Source organism: Micromys minutus, assembly GCF_963924665.1.
Source record: "Micromys minutus genome assembly, chromosome: 13".
NCBI lineage: Eukaryota > Metazoa > Chordata > Mammalia > Rodentia > Muridae > Micromys > Micromys minutus.
This window is the reverse complement of record NC_137982.1, coordinates 7,248,666-7,268,652: the sequence shown is the minus strand read 5'-3', so window position 1 is coordinate 7,268,652 and position 19,987 is coordinate 7,248,666. Positions and strand designations below refer to the sequence as shown.

Below are 19,987 nucleotides of genomic sequence, written 5' to 3'. Positions count from 1 at the left end.
ACACCACACCACACACACATACACCACACACACACACACCACACACACATACACCACACACCACACACACACACCACACACACATACACCACACACACACACACACACACACCACACACACATACACCACACACACATACCACACACACACCACACACACACACACACACACATACACACACACACACACACACACACACACACACACACACACGTTTTAAGTAATGTTAATGGAAGCTTGAAAATGGAGCTCACACCTTTGAGCTGAGGACCTGCCCCTCAGCCGTCTGGCCCCAGCTACCTAGTCTTCAGTCTGTACTCAAACCAGAAAAACGTATTCTCAAGCTAACCAGAGGCTAGACTGGGCCTTATAAAAATGTTAAAACAGCACAGAGTTGTGCCTGACTCCTGACCCGCAGGAGTCCTGAAAACACAGACTACACTGTCTGTCCTGTGAGTGGGTTGTGCCCCCCACCCCCCTCCCTGCCTCGGGGCCCCACCAACTCACCACAGCTCTGGGTCTGGACTATACCAGCCCGTCATACAGGGACAGTGCCTGCACAATGGAGGGGTCAGCCTTGGAGCCTTCCTGGAACTCCTGAAGGGTCAGCTTCCCGTCAGCGTTCTGTGAACAGAGGGAGGTGGCTGAAGGTGAGCATCATCCACCTTCCGGGACAGTCTGCCCATGGCTGTTCTCAACAGAACTTCCTGAGTCCACCTGGGTCTTCAGAGGAGTCCAGCAGACAGCATCAGACACCTGGTACTCATGACACATGTCTCTCAGTCCCAATCTGGTCTGGGAAATGAATACCCCAGGTGTCAACTTAGAGACTCCTGTGGTTCCGGGCTTTCCGTCAGCCGAAGTGACTGTACCCGCTCATCTCCCACTCCGTAGCTGGGCTCAGTGCCGCAGATCTAGGCTCTAAGCTACGTGAGACGCTGAAGCAGGAGGATCAGGACTTCAAGCCTTGGGTGAGTTCAAGGTCAAACTGGACAAGTGACAGAGCCTGAAACGTACAGAAAGAGCTGGTGCGGAGGGCAGGGCTTGGGGGTATCTCAGTAGCAGGGCTTGGGGGTATCTCAGTAGCAGAGCTTGGGGGTATCTCAGTAGCAGAGCTTGGGGGTATCTCAGTAACAGAGTGCTTGTCGACATCTTATCTTAATTCCCAGTTTAAAACATTTCCAGTACCAGGGGCAGAGGTTTGCCAAACGATGTGTGAGGACTTGAGTTCGGTCCCCAGCAACCATGTCAAAATGCCAGCAGCGGTGGCATAGAGCAGTAACCTCAGGGGACATAGAGACAGGATGAATGTGGCTCTCTGGCTGGCCAGTCTAGCCAAATCAGTGAGTCCCAAGTCCTGGTGGGTGAACTTCTGGGGAAGGGTACTCAAGGTTGACTCCTGGCCTACTCAGATATGTTCATGAGTGTGCAAGCATGTACACATAAGCACAGGTCACATACAGTGGTCAGTCCTTAGACTTAATGCTCCATGTGTTTCCCTGGGGTCTCTTTTGAAAGCCAGGTCACATCAAGTCCCAGAAACCCCAAGAGGGAACCAAATTAGACCTTGGGCTTCAGGAGCCATTCATACACCTACAGCACCAGGGAAGGCAACGCAGTGTCGCCCACCCTGGCAAGGCCGGTCTTGTATTGACTAAGAGCCTATATGTGCAATGCCCCCTGCTCCCCCTAACACTTCAGGTCTTCGGGTCACCCTACAAAGGAGGAAGGAGCTGCATCTATCCCCTGAGGTCTGACAAGGGAACTGGCTTAGGGTTACAATTGAGGGACCCCACAACCGCACCCCTGTAAATCCAAGGCCTATGGCGCTTCCAAAACCAGAAGATGTATTGCTACTGAGGGCGCCTAACAGGTTCATGGCCTTAGCAAAATCAGTCGGGGGTCCCGCTACCAGAGGGCTGAAAGTTTTCTGAGGACAGCAGGAGCCCCGCCCCTCCCAAGTGTTAATCTCCTTTCCTAATTAAGAGCTCAGAGCTCTGGGGCAAAGCCTGGTACCAGTTGGTAGGATGCCTGGTGATTTGTATTCTCACAGAGGCTGGAGAGGGTATTTTTATTTCCACCCCATGGCTTCAAATTTTCATGAAAATCAAAGTTATTTTAGCTTGTGGGGGGGGAAGGTTTCTGGTTGGGGGGTACAACTCAAGTAGGGCTCAGACTTTGAACGTGCACAAGGCCCTGTCATGACCCTCGGCAACACCAAAGAAGGAAGGCCCTTACAGGGTCAAAGGAGCCATTGAGTTCTGCAGAAATGAGAGGGGCCCTGGGGAGGTGGCCTGGCATGTAAAGCGTGAGCTATGCAGGCATGGAGACTTGAGTGTGACCCCCCCAGCATCCACACAAAAGCCAGGCATGGTGGTACGGATGTCTAGCACCGACCAGGGCTGACAGGAAGATCCCTGGGGTTCACTGGTCAGTCAGCTCCAAGTTCAGTGAGAGAGTCTGGGTCAGAACGGAGCAATAGAAAACATGAGCTATAATTCTCTGGCCTACGGACAGACAGACTGACAGAGATGCACGCCTGCACGAACATACAAGTACAGATGTGCATACTCGACAGAGGCACATGCACACAAGAGGAAGAGGTTTCTCAACCCAGGCTCTGTGACTAAAACGCAGCCAGTCTGTGAACACAGATAGGGGCAGACAATCCCAGAACCTCAGATGACTATCAGAACCGGTGGCACCCAGGACCTGGTCACAGAGCTACTGCCTGGATCAAAGCGTCAACTTGGGCAGGTGGGCATGCCCACTATGTTTGGATGAAACCCAGGGCCGTGCACATGGGAGTCCTCTACCACTGAGCCATCCCCCAAAACTACAACACAGATTCCCGTTAAAGTATGCCTCAGAATCCACCCACCCCCTCTGCTGCCCAAAACAATAACCTGCTTTCTGGCCACTGTTAGGACCATCTTTAGACACTTAGGGCCATTATTGTGAGAAGACAGGGTTCTTTCTGTACAATGTCAAAACAGTCTGGGGTTTAAAAAAAAGGAGCCCCCAAAACCCCCGAATGGCTACTGTCTGTAAGACAAGTTGACTGGCCTGAGCCATTTGCAGAGCCTGGTCAGGTCCAGGGTCCCTACACCCCGCCTCACCTTGTCCATCATGGCGAAGATCCGGTCCACCCTCTTCTCTGGTGTGTTCTCTTCTTCTGGGAGCTCCACGGTGTTCCCCTGCCAAGGTTGCACATACAAGGTTGCACACACAAGGCTGGACCAGTGCAGCAGCCTTGGGCTCGTGGCTAAGTAAGCCTTGGCCCAGCCACCAGGGCACCAGGCCAACACTTGACCTCTGAACTCATAACTAAACCCTTGCCTCAATGCCCTGGGCTGGTGGCACTGAGGATCACTTCTCTCTCCCATTCTCCAGCCTCACAACTTTTCAAAGGAACATTTCAGGCCTCTGGCTCTACTACCCAACCTAGTCCCGGTCCAACCAGCAGGTGAGGATGCCCACGGCTACTCAGCCAGCAGTGTTTGGTTGGCCTGGATTGTCCTGAGATAGGGGAGTAACTCTGGGTTTCCCCTGGGCCCTATAGGTCATCGGTGGTCCCCCGGCAGCTCTCCTGGGACTCACCCTTGTATGCCCCCCACCCCAGCAGCCCTCCTGGGACTCACCACCATCTGGTAAATGGCATCTACTATGTCCAGCATCTCGTTTCTGGTGATGTAGCCATCGTTATCCAAGTCATAAAGCTTGAAGGCCCCTGTGATCAAGCAGCCAGGTGAGGGGTCACCCTAGCCCAGGGCAACAGCGGCTCATCCCCCCCCCGCCCCCGTCCTTAACTCAATACAAAGCCTGAGATCAGGTTTTCCCGCCAAACGTCAGGTCAGTACAGAGTGACAGGAAGCACACTCATTCACCAGTGAGACCAGCACAAAGACAAACAAGCTTTGGCGGGTGGCAGACACCTTTGATCCCAGCACTCAGGAGGCAGAGGCAGGCAGATCTCTGAGTTTGAGGCCAGCCTGGTCTACAGAGTGAGTTCTGGGACAGACAGCCAGAGCTACACAGAGAAACCCTGTTCTTGGAAAACAAAAGCAAAAGAAAAAATGCACACAAATTCAGGAATCTTATCTCCTATCTGCGCATTCAGGAGGCGGAGACAGAAAAATGGTGGTTCAAGAACATCCTGGGCCACACAGTACCTTCTAGACCAGCCTGGGCTGTACAGTGAGAACTTGAAACAACAAAAACAAGGGTTGAGGCTGTCGTTCGATAGCAGAGAACATGCCTAGCATGGGCAAGGTCCTGAGATCTGTCTCCAACTTGGCAATAATAATAATTTTTAAAATATGCAGGTATTGGTCTACAGGGACTGAGGTCATGGCTGGGGGGTCGGTTAGTACCCAGAGGTTGGGAGCCACTGGAGGAGACAGCCAGGTCCTTGAACTGGTCACCAGATCACCTTGGCAACAGAGCCCCCCTAGATCCCAGACATCATGGCTTGCCTCCCCTGCCTCTCGTCTTCAGGCGTCTCCTCAGAGTGAGAAAAGCCCACTTCTGTTTCTAACACAGATGCCGCTGTGGACGGCAAGTGCGCCTGCCAAGCAGGGCATTCAACCCAAATGGTCCTCTTCTTCTAGAAAAGTCCCTGCTACTCCTGCGTGTCAACCAAGAACCCTCCCACCCCCAGGACATGCTTCTCTCTCTGGGCTCAGCGGCTCCCAGTCGGCACCTCCTCCTCCCCGCCTTGCCCACAGCATTAGGGAATTTAGGAACCCTGTCACTGTGACAGACTGACAGCCACTACTACATCAAGGACCCATCCATCGTAGCCCTGGGTAGACCCTCAATTCCCACCCGATACCACAGGGGGCACCTTTGCCTGATGTTTGTTGATTGAGTATGTGAACTCCAGATGGCTGGAGACCTGGGACCTGCTGGGATTTAGATCCTGTGACCCACCACCCACAGGATCTGCTGTCTCAGTATTGCATCCACCTGAATGTTCGTCCCACCCACGCCCCAGACCTGTCCCATGGATGTAGCTGTGGACTCTGCCTCACAAAATCCAAATTCCTCCCTCTGGGACCTTTATCTGTCCCAGAAGGGCAGGGTGTCCTCTCGCTGTGGCCCTGCGCAGATGGTCTGGCCTGCTTCCCTGGCCACACTGGGCCCACCTGCCCAGGGCCCACTGCCCAGGCCTCTGGGAATGCCCTGACCTCCCAGAGCCGGACACCATCTGTGGTCACCGCTGCAGGTGTCTAGCGCCTCCTCCTGGCAAAGGCTGGGACTGCATCCTTCTAGCCTGGCAGGGGATGGGGGACTTACACCGCAGCTTCTCGTCCAGGGTCCCCCGTGAGGTCACCGATAGAGCCTGGATGAACTCGGAGAACTCAATCCTGCCATCCTGAGGGAGACAAAGAGGACAACTTTGGTCAGCACAGACCTCATGATGGGCAGAGACAGACACGGGACATCGGTGGCTGATGGACGAGGGAAGGGAGAGAAGGAATGATGGGCAAGAGGAGGGAAGGAGAGGAGACAAAGCTGAACGAGGGACAGCAGACCGCAGGGACTGAGATGCCAAAACCTGCTGTACTAGTGAATACTGAAAACTCAGTGGTACTCAGTGCAAGAGCCTGGCACAAAACTCTAAGCCTCAGTTTCCTCATCTGTGAAATGGGGGTATGAAAAGAACCCACCCCATAGGAAATGGTGGCCATGACTGTGCTTCCAGCCCTTGGAAGGCAGAGGCAATAGGACAGGTTCAAGGCCAGCACTATCTACACAGAGAATCCAAGGACAGCCTAGGTGGCCTGGCTAGCTGTTTGTTTGTTTGTTTTTGTCTACTTGGGACAAGGCAGTCATCTTCAAAGAGAACCTCGCTCATCAGATTGGCCTGTGGGGCATTTTCTGAATCAACTATTGATGTGGGTGGGCCACCCCTGGGTGGTCCAGAGCTGTGTAAGAAAGCCGCTGAGCGAGCCACGAGGCGCAGACTGCTCGGCTGCGCCTTCCACGGCCTCTGCTTCAGCTCCTGCCTCCCGATTCCTGCCGTGCCTCGAGGACTGAGGCATGGAAGCTGAATCAAACCTTCCTCCCCAGGATGCTTTTTGTCACAATCGTTACACAGCAACAGAAACGTAACTAAGACACTGTGTTAAGTAAGACCCCCTTCTCAAAAAACAAAAACAAGAAATGCCAACCCCGCAGATGGCTGTCGGTCTGTCAGTCCCAGTCCCACACCTAGCATTTGTCACACTGACCACCAGTTACAACCGCTGATCTTTTTTCTTTCTGTTCCTAGAGGATTCTGTATTTTGTTTGTATCCATGAGAAGACTCACGGATACATACGCTCTCTTGTGTATCTGTGTGTGCAAGCCTGTGTATATATGCACATGAATGTGGAGCACTGAGTGTGTCAGTCACACAAATGAGCATGTGTGTGGATGGGTGTGCCACGTGTATGCACTGTCGGTCTTGATCTGTGCTAGTGTGTACCGGTGTCACACCTCTGAGTGCCATCGTGCCCACGTGCACTCGAGCTCCCTTAGTGGGGAGGTGTGGGGGAGGGGCTGGGATGCAGCCGCTGGAGGATCCCAGGCCGGGGACAGACACAGCAACCTGCAGCTCACCTTGTTCTCGTCGAAGACATTGAAAACAAACGTGGCGAACTTGGTGGGGTCTCCAAATGGGAAGAACTGTTTGTAGATCTTCTGGAAGCCAGCGGCGTCCAGCTGCCCACTGGGACAGTCCTTAATGAAGCCCTTGTACCTGTAGGTGGCAGAGAATGTCACCCACCAAGAGCCTCGGTCAGTGAGGCCCGGGAAAGCCATGAACCCCTCCCCGGTCAAAGACACAGGCCCCACGACATTGGTAACAGTGTCCCATGGTCTGATGACAGGCTGAGATGTCATAGGCATGGGCTCATGCTTCTGCCGTTCACTGGCTGTGTGACCCTGGGCAAAACACTCCAGCTCTCTGAATTTCATGAACCTCAGAGGCAGCGCAGGGATTTGTCTGAACATGGCCTCCCTGTCTGGCACTCCTCACAGAGCAGTTAAAATGACTCCCACCAACGGTCCCCGGGAAGCGCCACTTCTGGTTGCACATTGCCCCAACACGGACGGACTGGAAGCTCGCACCATCCTACCCCATCCCTGCTCTAAGCAAACGCCAGCTGGAACCACACACCGAGCTCAGGGGACCCTTTGTACTTACTCTCCTCTGGCGTGTCTCCCCCACTGGGGGGCCAGCCATTCATCAGTGCTACCAACCTAAGCAAACACCTCTCAGGACACTCACGTATGAACCGTGATGGTCACCACGCCCATCTAGCTAGACCTGGGTGTCAGACATGCTGGGTGTCTGTCACCCTGGGGGTGGGGCCTGATATCTAAAACTCACCAGTATACTCTCTCCAATACTAAGCAATGCCACCAAGCCATGGAAGAGAGTCCCTAGTGTGACTGTCAGCATGTTTACATGTGACAGAAGTTTACATGTGGCTTTAAGTCAGTGCCTGTGTGTAGCTGAGGCCTCCCCTTTCCCTCAGGTGGGGCACGCTCTCTTCTGAGGACCGTTCCTCCCACAACGAACAGCCAGAGCAACTGGCTTCCACCAGCAGCAGCATCTAGACCAGGGACTTTGTCACCTTTATTGAATTAGTCTTATGGGCAAGATACTGAGAAAGCCCATTTTCAAGACAGAAAAACTGAGGCTGCAAGAGAGGAAGTTACAAGGCCATTCAGCCCACCCAGATGGAAGGTGAACTGAGGAGGTTAATACTTGGAAAGCTGGGTCACTGACTTTCCTATCATCTCCTCCCTACCCTCTAGAAGGTTCCATTTGTTTTCCATCCTAAAAGTAGAGGATTCTGGGAGTCAGAAGCTAGAAGCCTCCTGTGATACTGTGACTTCCCCACCCACAGAGCCAGTCACAGTGCCAGGCCAGGTAGGACAAAGATCCCATTTTACGGATGAAGCCAGCCCAGCTGTCTACAGCTGCTCACGGCCTCAGCCCTCTGCATGCCTTACCCTCTGTTGGTCATTCTCCGCCCGCCGGCTTGTTTCCCCACATCAACCCAGCACAGAATCTCCCCAGATCCACAGAGGTCCCTGCATTCTGTTCTGGAAAGTCTCAACGAGCTCACTTACCCTGGCAACCCTGGTGGGGATGTGAACCCTGTTACAGGCCACACGCCAGAATGAAGCAGAGTCAGGCTGAGAGGGACCGGACACTGGTCCTGAGCCTCCTTTGAGACTATCTCCAGCTTCCTTCCGGGGGTCAGGATGCGCAGAGTTTTAGGTTGGCACCTGACTACCAGACCCAAAGCCAGAATCCGGAATCCATAGGAGATACCCCTGCCTACCATCTGAGCCTCCTTCACATCCCTGCATCCGTTCATCGCTACGACGCTGTCTGCTACTTGAAGGCCCATGACAATTATTTAAAAGCAGCAGCAGCAACAAAGCCGGCTGCGGTGGTGCATGCCTTTAAACCCAGGAGGCAGAGAAGCAGTTCTCTGAGATTTCGAGGCTAGCCTCGATATGGTGAGTTCCAGGCCAGTGAGGACTGCACGGGGAGACCCTGTCTCAAAATGAACAAAACAAAGCAAAGGGAGAAGAGTCTCCTGAAGCTATCTCCTGGGCCCAGCTCGGAGAGCCCTGCAGGAGGCCCAGAGGAGCCAGCTCTCCATACTGCACCAGCAGGAGTCATTGGCACTGACACCAGCTGTAGGGGCTGGTGGCAGAGTGCCAGTCTCTATTGAGAATCCAGTTACCCCTACAGAGATTGTCACCGAACCCCACCCCATCAATAGAAGGCTGGAGACCCCACACACACCCATAAAGAGATGCTGGAAGCTAGGAGTACCATCTTGCACAGAATGCTTCATCATACACTGTAATGTTTAGGATCCCTTAAGTCCTGTAAGCTCTGTGGCCTTACTGACCTGTCACCTGGCATCAGCCTGTCTAACCCCGCTAGGGTAAGAGTCCTGGACTCCCCCATCCAAAACCCCCATGACAGACAGCCTTCCCCAACTCATTCAGCCCTGCCTACAAATCCCGGCTGGCCCAAGCTATCAGTCTGTACATGATATCTACCAGACATCCAGCAATTGTCTGCTGGAAAGGTGAGTGAGCCACCGGGTGGGACTGAGAGCGGGAGCCCAGGTGTCCGTGTCTGAGCCACACGGACCAGGATCCTCTAGTGAACCTAGAGAATCCTCGGACAAGATGAGCACCTGTGGACAGAACCACTGAACTCCGTGCACAAGCACAGCAAGTCAGCGGTATTGTGTGTGAGGGTCTGGCGTCCAGTGAGGGAGAGATACCAGTCCAGGGAAACCCAGGCTGTTAGCAGAAGCAGAGCCCCTACCGTTCAGCCTCCCCACGAGATGCAGGGCTGTGCCACCCCCATGTCAGCGCCCGGGAAAGCGATTATACCCAAACATTATATAACCCCGCTGTTCGTCCTCCTGGAGTGGAGGAGGGGCCCTGCTCTGACTAGGATGGTGAGGGAGAAGACTGGGGCTCTGGAGCCACTGGCTGGCTTCCAGTCCTCTAATCTATATCCTGCAAACTGTCACCTTGAAGGGCAGGGACGGCTACCTTCTGCTTTCGTGCACTACTGGCTGGCTAAAGAGGGCTCTCCATGGTTGTAAACGGCCTGCATTACAGCCTCTCATGACCACACAGGAAAAATGAGCTCTTCTTCCCTCCCCCGCCAGTGCCATCAGACCAGGCCTCCTGCCCTTTGACCACAACCTAGAGGACCAGAGGGCAGACCCTAACCCCTCATAGTGTTTTGGGGGATAGCTACCAGTGTTCCTAGCTTGCAGCATTTCCAGCTTCCTCCTCCAGACCCAGAGGGATTTCCTGCAAATGTCTGGCTTGCCTGGACCCCAGGAAAGGCTGCACCTGCTGAGGGTTAAATCCAAAACTTGGCCCTGAGCTCCAGGTCCAACCAAGTCCAGGAGGCAATAATTGTGATACCCACTTTCTAAACAAGGAAACTGAGGCTAGCAGAGTTGACTCTTTGTTCTTCTTAGATCTCCCTTTTTCTCCAAGCTTTCTTCTCTGGAAGAAGGCCCCACCTCAGCCCACCCAGTGCATGCTGAGTCCTGCCCCTCTTGTTTCCAGGGCTGGACATGGTGGCAGCTCTCACAGTTGTGCCTTGAGACTGTTGAGTGTAACTGATGTAGTGACAGATGGCTCTCGACAGGGGTAGGTCCTGATCTTCGGGGACTCCTGGTTCTTGGTGAATGTTGAATGGAGTCCATTGTCTAAGAACTTTGATGGTTAGCCCTGGAGCCTAGACTCCACAAAGGAGGCAGGGACAGGCTGAGGGCTGTTCCCGGGAGCCCTGCTCATCTCTCCAGTGACCTGGGATGGTTAGTAGGCTCAGAAGCTCCTGGGGCCAGCACTTCCAGCCTTGGCACTGGAGTGAAATGAGAATTCTCAGCACTGCAAGCTCAGGCCCGGCTGGGCAAAGGAGCAGAGGGGCAGGGGTGGCCTGTGGGACATTTACAAGAGCTCACTGCAAACTGGTACCTTGGGTGCCTGGCATCGTCGATGTTTCAGGAAGGGAGTCTCAATGCCAAGAGCACAGGTGGCCTGGGAGCCCACCACCCAGGCCCTCTTCCCTCAGAGAAGACAGGAGTCAGTGGGGGAGGGTTATCACCATCACTTTCCTGACCTTGTCTCTAGGCTTGCTGTTTGGAGGACTGCACTGAACACACAGGAACCAGACTGTCAAAACAGCTTCAAGTCAGGTGTGGTGGCATGTGCCTTTCAGCCCAGTACTACAGAGCTGGAGGCAGGATTAGATAGAGGCCATCCTTATGAATTTGAAGCCAGCCTGAGATACATGAGCAGCACCCCCATCCTTCCATCTCTCTGTCTCTCTCTTTCTCTCTTGTCTCTATTTCTGTCTCCGTGTCTCCCTCTCTCCCTCCCTCCCTCCATCCCCCCCCCCCTCTCTCTCACACACACACACACACACACACACACATGTGTGTGCCTATAAGGAGTGTGTGGAGGCCAGTGTCAGGCATCTTCCTTAATTGTTGGCTCTCTGATACTTTGAGACAGGGTCCCTCACTGAATTCTAGGTCCCTCATTAGCCGACTGGGTGGCCAGCAAGCCCCAGGGGCCCTCTGCCTCTATACCACCCCACCCCAGACATCCACTGCTGCAGCCAGCATATTTTTAAAGATGTATTTATTCTTGTTTTATGCATGAGTGCTTTTGCTTGCATGTGTGTGTGTACAATGTATGTGCCTGGTGTTAAGAAAACCAGGGGACATTTGGTTTCCCAGGAACTAGGGATACGGACAGTTGTTTGCCACCATGTGAGTGCTGGAAACCGAACCCTGGTCCTCTGCAAAAGCAAGGAGTGCTCATAACCACTACACCAGCTCTCCAGCCAGCACCTTTTTTACGTGGATTTTGGGAAGCTGAACTCTGGTTCCTAACTCTGTTGAGTAAGCAGCTTCCCGAATCCTTCACTGGCCTTCTTAAGGAGGGGTCTGGCTTCTCATGCAAACCTGGCTTGGCCCTGTGTCTCTAAGTCCTTCACTTGTATATGACCCAAAACAGGTGACTCTGTCTCACTGAGTCTGTTTCCTCATCTCTGAGGCAGGAAGTCCACACAGCCCTTGAAGGCCCTAAGCGAGGTGGACAGACAAGAGCAGTGACGGTAAGGCACACTGTCAGGCAGCCTGGACCCCCCACACACTGAGAGGAGAGACCAACAGAGCCACCTACTACCCAAGACTAATCTGCAAAATCCAGGGCAGGAGGGTTCCAGCCATGTGACACTGTGCTTGGGACATGGCCAGTCTGTTTTGGGGACCAGCTTTTAGGGATGGAGGTGAGAATGTGAAAAGATGCTCTAGAGGTGACAACTGGATTCGTAAGTCTGGGGCAGGGAACCTATCACCTTACAAGATTCTAAGGGCTGTGACTGTCACGAGTCACTCCCAGTGGGGGTGTGCGTGTACAGCAGGGGGAAGGGACGCAAGGGGGAGTGCCATGACAGATCCCAGCAAGGCCTCTCGGTCCGCAGACCCCCACACCACACAGGGCCCTCTGGAGAAACTTGTCCTGGGAAAACTGTCCCTGTCCCCTCATGCTGCCATAATTAAGGCAGCATCTGCTTCCCAAGGAGCAGAATCCGGATGGTGAGTAGGTGAATGGAGAAATAGTGGAGCAGACGCCTGCCACAGCTGGGTGAGGGTGGGGAGGGGCACAGCTGGGAGAGGGTGGGGAGGGGCACAGCTGGGAGAGGGTGGGGAGGGGCACAGCTGGGAGAGGGTGGGGAGGGGCACAGCTGGGAGAGGGTGGGGAGGGGCACAGCTGGGAGAGGGTGGGGAGGGGCACAGCTGGGAGAGGGTGGGGAGGGACACAGCTGGGAGAGGGTGGGGAGGGGCACAGCTGGGAGAGGGTGGGGAGGGGCACAGCTGGGAAAGGGTGGGGAGGGCCACAGCTGGGAGAGGGTGGGGAGGGGCACAGCTGGGAGAGGGTGGGGAGGGGCACAGCTGGGAGAGGGTGGGGAGGGGCGCAGCTGGGAGAGGGTGGGGAGGGACACAGCTGGGAGAGGGTGGGGAGGGGCACAGCTGGGAGAGGGTGGGGAGGGGCACAGCTGGGAGAGGGTGGGGAGGGGCGCAGCAGAGAGGGGTGCAGGGACACTCACTGCCTTGAGAGGCTGTTCCTTTTGTCATCTTTTCAAAGGCCTCCCTGCCTGGGCCCACCCCACCTCCCCACAGCTCCCTGGAGGAGGAGGAGGGTCTCTCCTCCCCTTTCCTTCCCTCTGGCTTCATGGGTTCCTCACAGCAAGAAGCCGGTACGTGAGCCACTAAGCACTGGAGCATGAAGGAGACGCATGCTAGACCCAAACTATAAACCCCACCACCGCCACCGCCGCACACACACACTCACAAAGCTGTGTGACCTAGGCAAGTGTCTCCACTTCTCTGAGCCAATCTCTATCTGTGCAATGAGGTTACTTCTGGAATCCAGGACTCCCAGAAGGGTGCTCAGTGTTAGGACAGCACCTGTCCACGGGAGCCCTGGGGACAAGAGGGTAGCTGGTTCCTCACTGCAGCCACATGGGATGGTCCAGCTCTGCCAAGGTGCCCACCCTACAGTACAGGGGAGAAAGTACCCACAACCCACGGTCCTACCACCTTCAGCTCCTCGCTCCGCATATGTGGCATCCTGAATTTGAGTAGGGAAACCATGTTGTTCTCATTCAGCTTAATGAGTGCTTCGAGGCACTGCAAGCTTTAGTACCTGTGGCATTCCTCGGCCAGGCCCCATTGTGCCTCTGACCACCCATAAGGATGCACCCAGCTCTGTCCACACTGGGTGGATCTCAGAGAGCCTGAGACACGGGAAAGCCATAGACTAAAGCTCGCCGCACCCCTTCAGCCTTGGGCCCTTTTCCTCTGAAAGAGCAGACTCAGTCACCTAGGACCAGGGCTGAGTGATGGGGTCCGTGGTCCCTGCTGGCTGGCACAGGCATCCCCGCACCCTGCAACCCAGGCCCTGAGTTCTAGTCTTGGTTCCTCTAGCATTCTCTGTGTGGCAGGCACAGCCTCGATCACTTGGGGACCCTGAACAGCAGTGTTAGATATCAGTACAAAACGAGGTGACCTACTACGGTGCTGGAGATTTGGGAACCCCTGAGATCTGACCAACAAGCTGAGGTATGGGGTTGGGGGGCACAGACAGAGGCTCCAAAGGGGCACGAGTGAGACTTGGACAAGTGTAGGTGCTTGAGGAGCCATGGGGAGGGGAGGTCTGAGCCTCCAGGCAATCCCCAAGATGGGGAAAGGAGTTGAGCCTTAAGCAAGCTGGAAGGTGTACCCTAAAGGGGCTTCAAGAAGCACCCCATCTGGCTCCAGCTCCAGGGATGGGGTGCAGGGAGCAAGAGAATCACTGGGAGACAGTGACCACAATGGTCTGGAGCTAATAAGATTGGGGAAAAAGATGTGAATGAGGCCCGGGCATTGGTGGGACAAGAACAGGAGGTCCCTGGTCTAACCTCTAATCCAGCAGGATACTAGAGAAAGTCCCTAGCCATAAAAGGAGTTTTGGGTTACCCAGTGATAACCAATGGGCTCGTTTTATGTGGTAACAGTTCTACACCAATGCTAGAGACGGATCAGAACACCACAATCTGTGACCCATTGCTGATGTCTGTCTGGGGCAAGCCTAAGTCAAGCAAAAGTCCGGGGAGGGAGGCAAACCGGAGGAAATCCAGCTTCAGGAGAGCTCAGCAGGGCTGGCCCAGCAAGGAGAACTCATAAGCACATACTTAGCCTGCCGTCTGCAGATGCCCACAGAGCCCAAGGGCTGCCAATAGGAGGCAGGGAGATGTCCACACAGAAAAGCCAGGGAGACAGCATGGAGGTAGGCTTGGGAACCAGGACAAAAGAAGCAGGCAGTCCTAAAAATGGGCAGGCTTGCGAACTGTTCCGAAAGGAAGTGGCTAAGTAGGAAATAACCAGAGATGGACCAGTTTCCCCACTCCCCATAAGTCAGCTTCTCTCCATACCTCCACCCGCTGGCCAAAGCCTGCACTGCAGCTCATGGTCCTGGCGCTGCCCACCTAGCCAGATCTTCCTAGAGCCAGCCCAGTCAGCAGAGCTGCCCTTTCTGCAGCATGGAATTCGATGTGCAAGTCTAGAAGCAGCCCTGGAGGGTCTGGACTCGTCCAAGCTCAGCTCCTCAACCCCCTCCTGGGGTTGGCATACAGTGAGAGCCTCTCTGTCTGCTTCACATTGCACTGTGGCACCCACCACCTGCCTTCTTCCCCCAGGCCCAGAGCAGGCATCACTAGTTCATCACAGATCTCATTAATCCCCCATGCTACATTTTCTATTTACTCTGTGACGTCCCTCTTCAGAACCTTTCTTAACACAGAGTGTTAGACTGGAGATACCCACCCTTCGTCTTGTATTTATCTCTTTCTTTCCTCCTTCCTTCCTTCCTTCCTCTTTCTTCCTTTTCTTTCTCCCCTCCCCCCACCTCTCTCCTTCTTTCTTTCTTTCTTGACAAGGTTCCTTTGTAGCCCTGGCTTCCTGGAACTTGCTCTGTAGACCAGGCTGGCACTAAACTTAGAGATCAGCCTGGCTCTGCCTTCCTGAGTGCTGGGATTAAAGAGTGAGTCACCACTGACCAGATTCTAAATGAGGCAACTGAGTCCCAAAGTGCAGAATAGACTTCACAAGGCCCGGAGTGGCTTAGTGATGAAGCCAGCCGAAGACTCTAATCTCGAGACTGGGTCTCACCTGTGTGGCAAGCAGGGTGTTCCGTCAGCCTGCTGGGTCATTTTGATTTTGTTTTCTGTGAATTTGCCTGCTTGTGTGTGTGTGCCGAGAAGAGCATGTTGGAACTGAAGTTACAGGCAACTGTGTGCCAAGGTGCAGGTGCTGGGATTCTAACCCAAGTCCCCTGGAAGAGCAACCAGTATTCTTAACCACAGAGCCATCTCTCCAGCCTCCAGTTTGCGTCTTATATGGATACCACAAAGTGGGTCTGGGTAGATGGCACCTACCAGGTAGATATGAGAACCTGAGTTCGATTCCCCAGCACCCCTGTAAAAGGCACAATGTCGTAGCATGCATTTGCAATCCCAATACTAGAGAATATTGAGGAGGCAGAGACGGGGCTCTGGAGCAATCTGGACAGCCAGCCTAGTTAAGCTGGAGAGCCCTGGGTAGCAGGAAGGGACCTTGCCTCAAAAAACAAGTTGGCCAGGTGGTGGTCTCTCAGAATTGGCATGTGCCTTTACTCTCAGAACTTGGTGGGGAGGGGAAGGTAGGTGGGTCTCTGTGAGTTCTAGGCTAGCCTGGCTACAGAGTGAGTTTCAGGCCAGCCTGAGCTACTGAGTGAGACTCTGCAAACAACCAACCAGGGAGCTGTCTGCTGAGATTGTTCAGTATTTAGAAGTACTTGCTGCTCTTGCAGAGTAGTAGAGCTTGGTTCCTAACACCCACATAGCAGCCCCCAGACACATATAACCCTGGTTCAAAGAGATTCCATGCCTTCTTTGGCAAAATAAAAATAAATAAATCATTTCATACGGCAAAAACAACAACAAAGGGAGATGGTTAGCTCCTGAAGAATTACACCCAAGGCTGACACACGCACACACACATGCTCACACACACACACCACACACACACACAAGAGCGTGCATGTGTCAGGGAAGGAGTCACTACCTTCCCCCAGCCTGCTTAATGGACACTGCACAGCCCCACATGATGGAGGATATTGATCTGTCCCACCCTGTCCCATCCGCAGCCACACCCACCCAGCAGCCACACCCACCCAGCAGCCACACCCACCCAGCAGCCACACCCACCCAGCAGCCACACCCACCCAGCAGCCACACCCACCCAGCAGCCACACCCACCCAGCAGCCACACCCACCCAGCAGCCACACCCACCCAGCAGCCACACCCACCCAGCAGCCACACCCACCCAGCAGCCACACCCACCCAGCACACAGGAGCTTTCTCTACTCACCACTGCTGTACTTCCTTTTCAGTGACTGCAAGAGAAGAGAAGACCACAGGTTAGATGGGAGACCCAGGACACAGGCCATTGTGGGGGCGGAGCTCCCTCCTACGTCTTCCCCACAGCAGTCTGCCCTGAGTAAGAATATACAGCCCTCGTGAACAGTGAATGATTTCCAGCAGGTTCTCGCCTGCCCAGGAGAAGACAGTATGTCCTGCCTTCCCCAGGGCCCACTGTCTGCTGCTTCAATGAAGGGGCACCTCCCAACACCTTCAGAAAGCTGAGTTCCCAGCTCAGAAAGCAACTTAAGGTACATTCTTTCAGCCAGGTGTGGTGACCACAGCCTTTAATCCCAGAACTTGGGAGGCAGAGTCAGGCAGATCTCTGTGAGTTCAAAGCCAGCCTGGTCTACATCCTTTCTCAGCTCTCAGTCCCGGGACAGGAGGGTCAGAGTGGTTGCTGCTTCCAGACCTGGGATGGGGCAAGGAATCTCTTGAAGGCCAACCCTCTTGGAGCCCAGAGATCCTCATTGTCTTACAGCCCTCTCAGTGGCTGGTCCAAGTCTTTACTCTCAAGATATGACCAGATATGGCAGCTGAAAGGATTCGAATATATGGCTGATGCCCAAATGGACACTTTTTACTGAACCATAAAATGAATGAGTTTTTTTTTTCTTCTCTGCAAAGTACTGAGTCATTTTGAGCTGAAACCAAACCATGCTTTCCAACATATCATCAAATGATAACATCAAATCACCTTCAAGGCCAGGCATGTTGGCGTTGGCCTTTAGTCCCAGCAGTGGGAAGGCGAAGGTAGGGGGTTCTCTGAATTTGAGATCAGACTGGTCTACAAAAACAAAACAACCAAGAAACCTTTAAGACCACAAGCTCTCTGCCTGGGTGACCTCGAGAGGGATGACTGGGCTCTCGGTGCCTCCGTTTCCTCGTGTAAAGCAGGTACAGAAACAGTACCTGCCTGGGACTCTGTCTTAACAGACGCACAGAGCCCTGGCTCCCCATTGTGGCAATGGGGTGAGCTCAGCATAGTGACAGTGAATGAATGGGCCGGTGATGCTCCCCAAGTCCTTGTCAGGCAGCGGGTGAGAAAGGAGCTGGGACACCTTCCCGGGGAAGCGGAGGAAACACGGCAGACTCAGGGAGACCCTGCTACAAGAAGTGTTCCAAACAAACTCAACCGCAGCATCTGCTAACCCCCAGGTGCCATCTGTGCTGTGACTCAGCCACAGCCCCCAGCAGTCCCCAGAGAGCAATCTCTATCCTGACTCCAGGTGGGCATAGTGAGGCACAAGAGACTTGGAGGCAGCCGGTGGGGCTTCAGATCTGAGGTCTTGGCTCAGATCCAGGGTTAGTAGCCTGGGTGGGCTGGTGGCCTTTGTGCCCCCTCACCTGAACACTTCCCAGGAGCCCACATGGATCCTGCACACTGATTTAAACAGGGTAGTCAGCTAATAAGAGTGGGACCCGGCTGCAAGGCCAGTGTCAGCAGTGCAGCTACGTTCCCAAGAGCAGATTCTGGTAGAGGTTGCAAGGTAGCAGATGAGACGCGGGGATGCTGGGGGTGGGGGTGGGGTGGGTACTGAGCTGAGGGTGGGTACTGAGAGACAACCCAGCTGTTGTTCTAATTTGTTTTCTCTTGCTGTAATAAAATGCTGACCAAAAGCAAGCAATCCATGGAGGAAAGGGTTTATTTCATCACAGCATACAGTCCATCAAAGAGGGAAGTCAGGGTGGAAACTCAGGCAGGAACCTGGAGGCAGGAACCTGGAGGCAGGAACCTGGAGGCAGGAACCTGGAGGCAGGAACCTGGAGGCAGGAACCTGGAGGCAGGAACCTGGAGGCAGGAACCTGGAGGCAGGAACCTGGAGGCAGGAACTGAAACAGAGACCACGGAGGAATGCTGCTCACTAACTTGCTCTCCAAGGCTTTCTCTGCTTGCTTTCTTATGCCACCTGGAACCATCTGCCCAGGGGTGGTGCTACCCACCACTCACCAATCAAGAAAATGCCCGTAGACTTGCCTATAGGCCAACCTGCTGAGGTATTTCACCAACTGTACCCGCTTCCCAGATGGCTCTAGCTTATATCAAAAAATTTACCAGCTCCCCCATGCTAGACTGTGCTGAGCTGCCCTGGACCTGCCACCCCCATGATATCTGGGTGTAGCTGGTGAAGATGGCAGGAAGTGGAGACACAGGTGACCCATCTCTGAGGACCAGACCTGAACATCTGAGCTCCAGGCAGGTCCAAGGCTTATGAGTTAGGTATGCCTCAAAAAAATGGTTTTTCCTCTTTGAGCTGTAGTTTCCTTGCCTATAAGTAGGCTTGCTGTCCTTTGCCTTTACAAGAATCCCATTGGTAGGTAGGATAGCCCCTCCCATCTTCCCAAGGAGGAACCGAAGGTTCAGACAAGCCTACTCATGTGCTGTGAGTAAGGTTACCAGAGGTCACTGTCCCAATTGTTGGGTGGTGCCTCCCTCCGAGGCCCAGAATGGAACGCTTCTTCCAGCCTTAAGGGGACAATGAACTATCTGACTATGTGTGACCTTAGTGAGGGCTGGCATCGTGGATCACTGATGGTAGGAGGAAGAGGCAGAAGCTTGAATGTCAGGGTCACCAGTGACTTGAGTCTCAGAAGGCTGGAGAAGCACTCCTGGTGAATCCTGATGTCTTAGCTTCCCACCTACAATCTTCCAAAGCCCGCCCAGAACCTCTGCTTTCAGCTTCCTGGCCTGCCTTACCCCCAGCTCAGCCCAGAGCTTCAGGTCTGCTGTTCTCTCAGAAGAATTGTCCCTAGCACAGGACATGGAATGGCTGTCAGGCAGCTAAGACTCTAGGACGTGAAATGAGGCTGGAGAGAAAAATCCTAACTAGTTCAAAGCAGCTACTTCAGTTTTATCAGACATTCGGAGTCACCCAGGGTCCACCAAACCCCAACTCTTTACTTCCTAGAAACTCAGATGACCCTGGAGGGTGGCAATCAGGGGTCCCACCCACCCCAATACTTCTGCCAAATAGGGTGCTTGGGCCTAGACTAGGCAGGTCTGTGCCACCACAAACAAGTCAGAGGTGTGTACAGACTGTACATTTCAGGAGCTTAGCAACAAAGAGGCACAGCCTACATACCAGCAAGGGGGTCCCCGTCAGCATCTCCTATGCTCCCCTTTGAGGAGGTGCCCTGTGACCTATCTCAACATTCACCGACTTTTTTTTTTTTTTTTTTTTTTTACATTTTTAAAGATTTCTTTTTACACCTATGGGAGAGAAGCTCAGGTGTTGAGGTCAGAAGAAGGTATCAAGTCCTCTGAAACTGGAGTTACAGGTAATTGTGAGCCACCGTGTGGGTGCCAGAAATTGAATCAGGACCTCAGGAAGAGCAGCCAGGGCTTTTTTTTTTAAGCTGCTGAGCCACCTGTCTGGCCCATGGATTCCAGCTCCACTGTGTTGTTTGTTGCTGCGGGATTCT

General features: G+C 53.9%; 1 protein-coding gene across 1 annotated transcript in view; it reads right to left on the bottom strand.

Moving 5' to 3' along the window:
* The window catches only part of NCS1 (neuronal calcium sensor 1), a 47,624-nt gene that overhangs the window by 5,228 nt on the left and 22,409 nt on the right, over nucleotides 1-19,987 (bottom strand). Inside the window, exons 2-7 of the mRNA XM_080927413.1 lie at nucleotides 16,515-16,539; nucleotides 6,609-6,747; nucleotides 5,300-5,378; nucleotides 3,643-3,731; nucleotides 3,121-3,198; nucleotides 509-625 (exon numbers count right to left, since the gene is read on the bottom strand). Coding sequence (XP_080783539.1) covers nucleotides 527-625; nucleotides 3,121-3,198; nucleotides 3,643-3,731; nucleotides 5,300-5,378; nucleotides 6,609-6,747; nucleotides 16,515-16,539 — 509 coding nt within the window. The 3' untranslated portion in view covers nucleotides 509-526. The remainder of the gene's footprint in view (nucleotides 1-508; nucleotides 626-3,120; nucleotides 3,199-3,642; nucleotides 3,732-5,299; nucleotides 5,379-6,608; nucleotides 6,748-16,514; nucleotides 16,540-19,987) is intronic.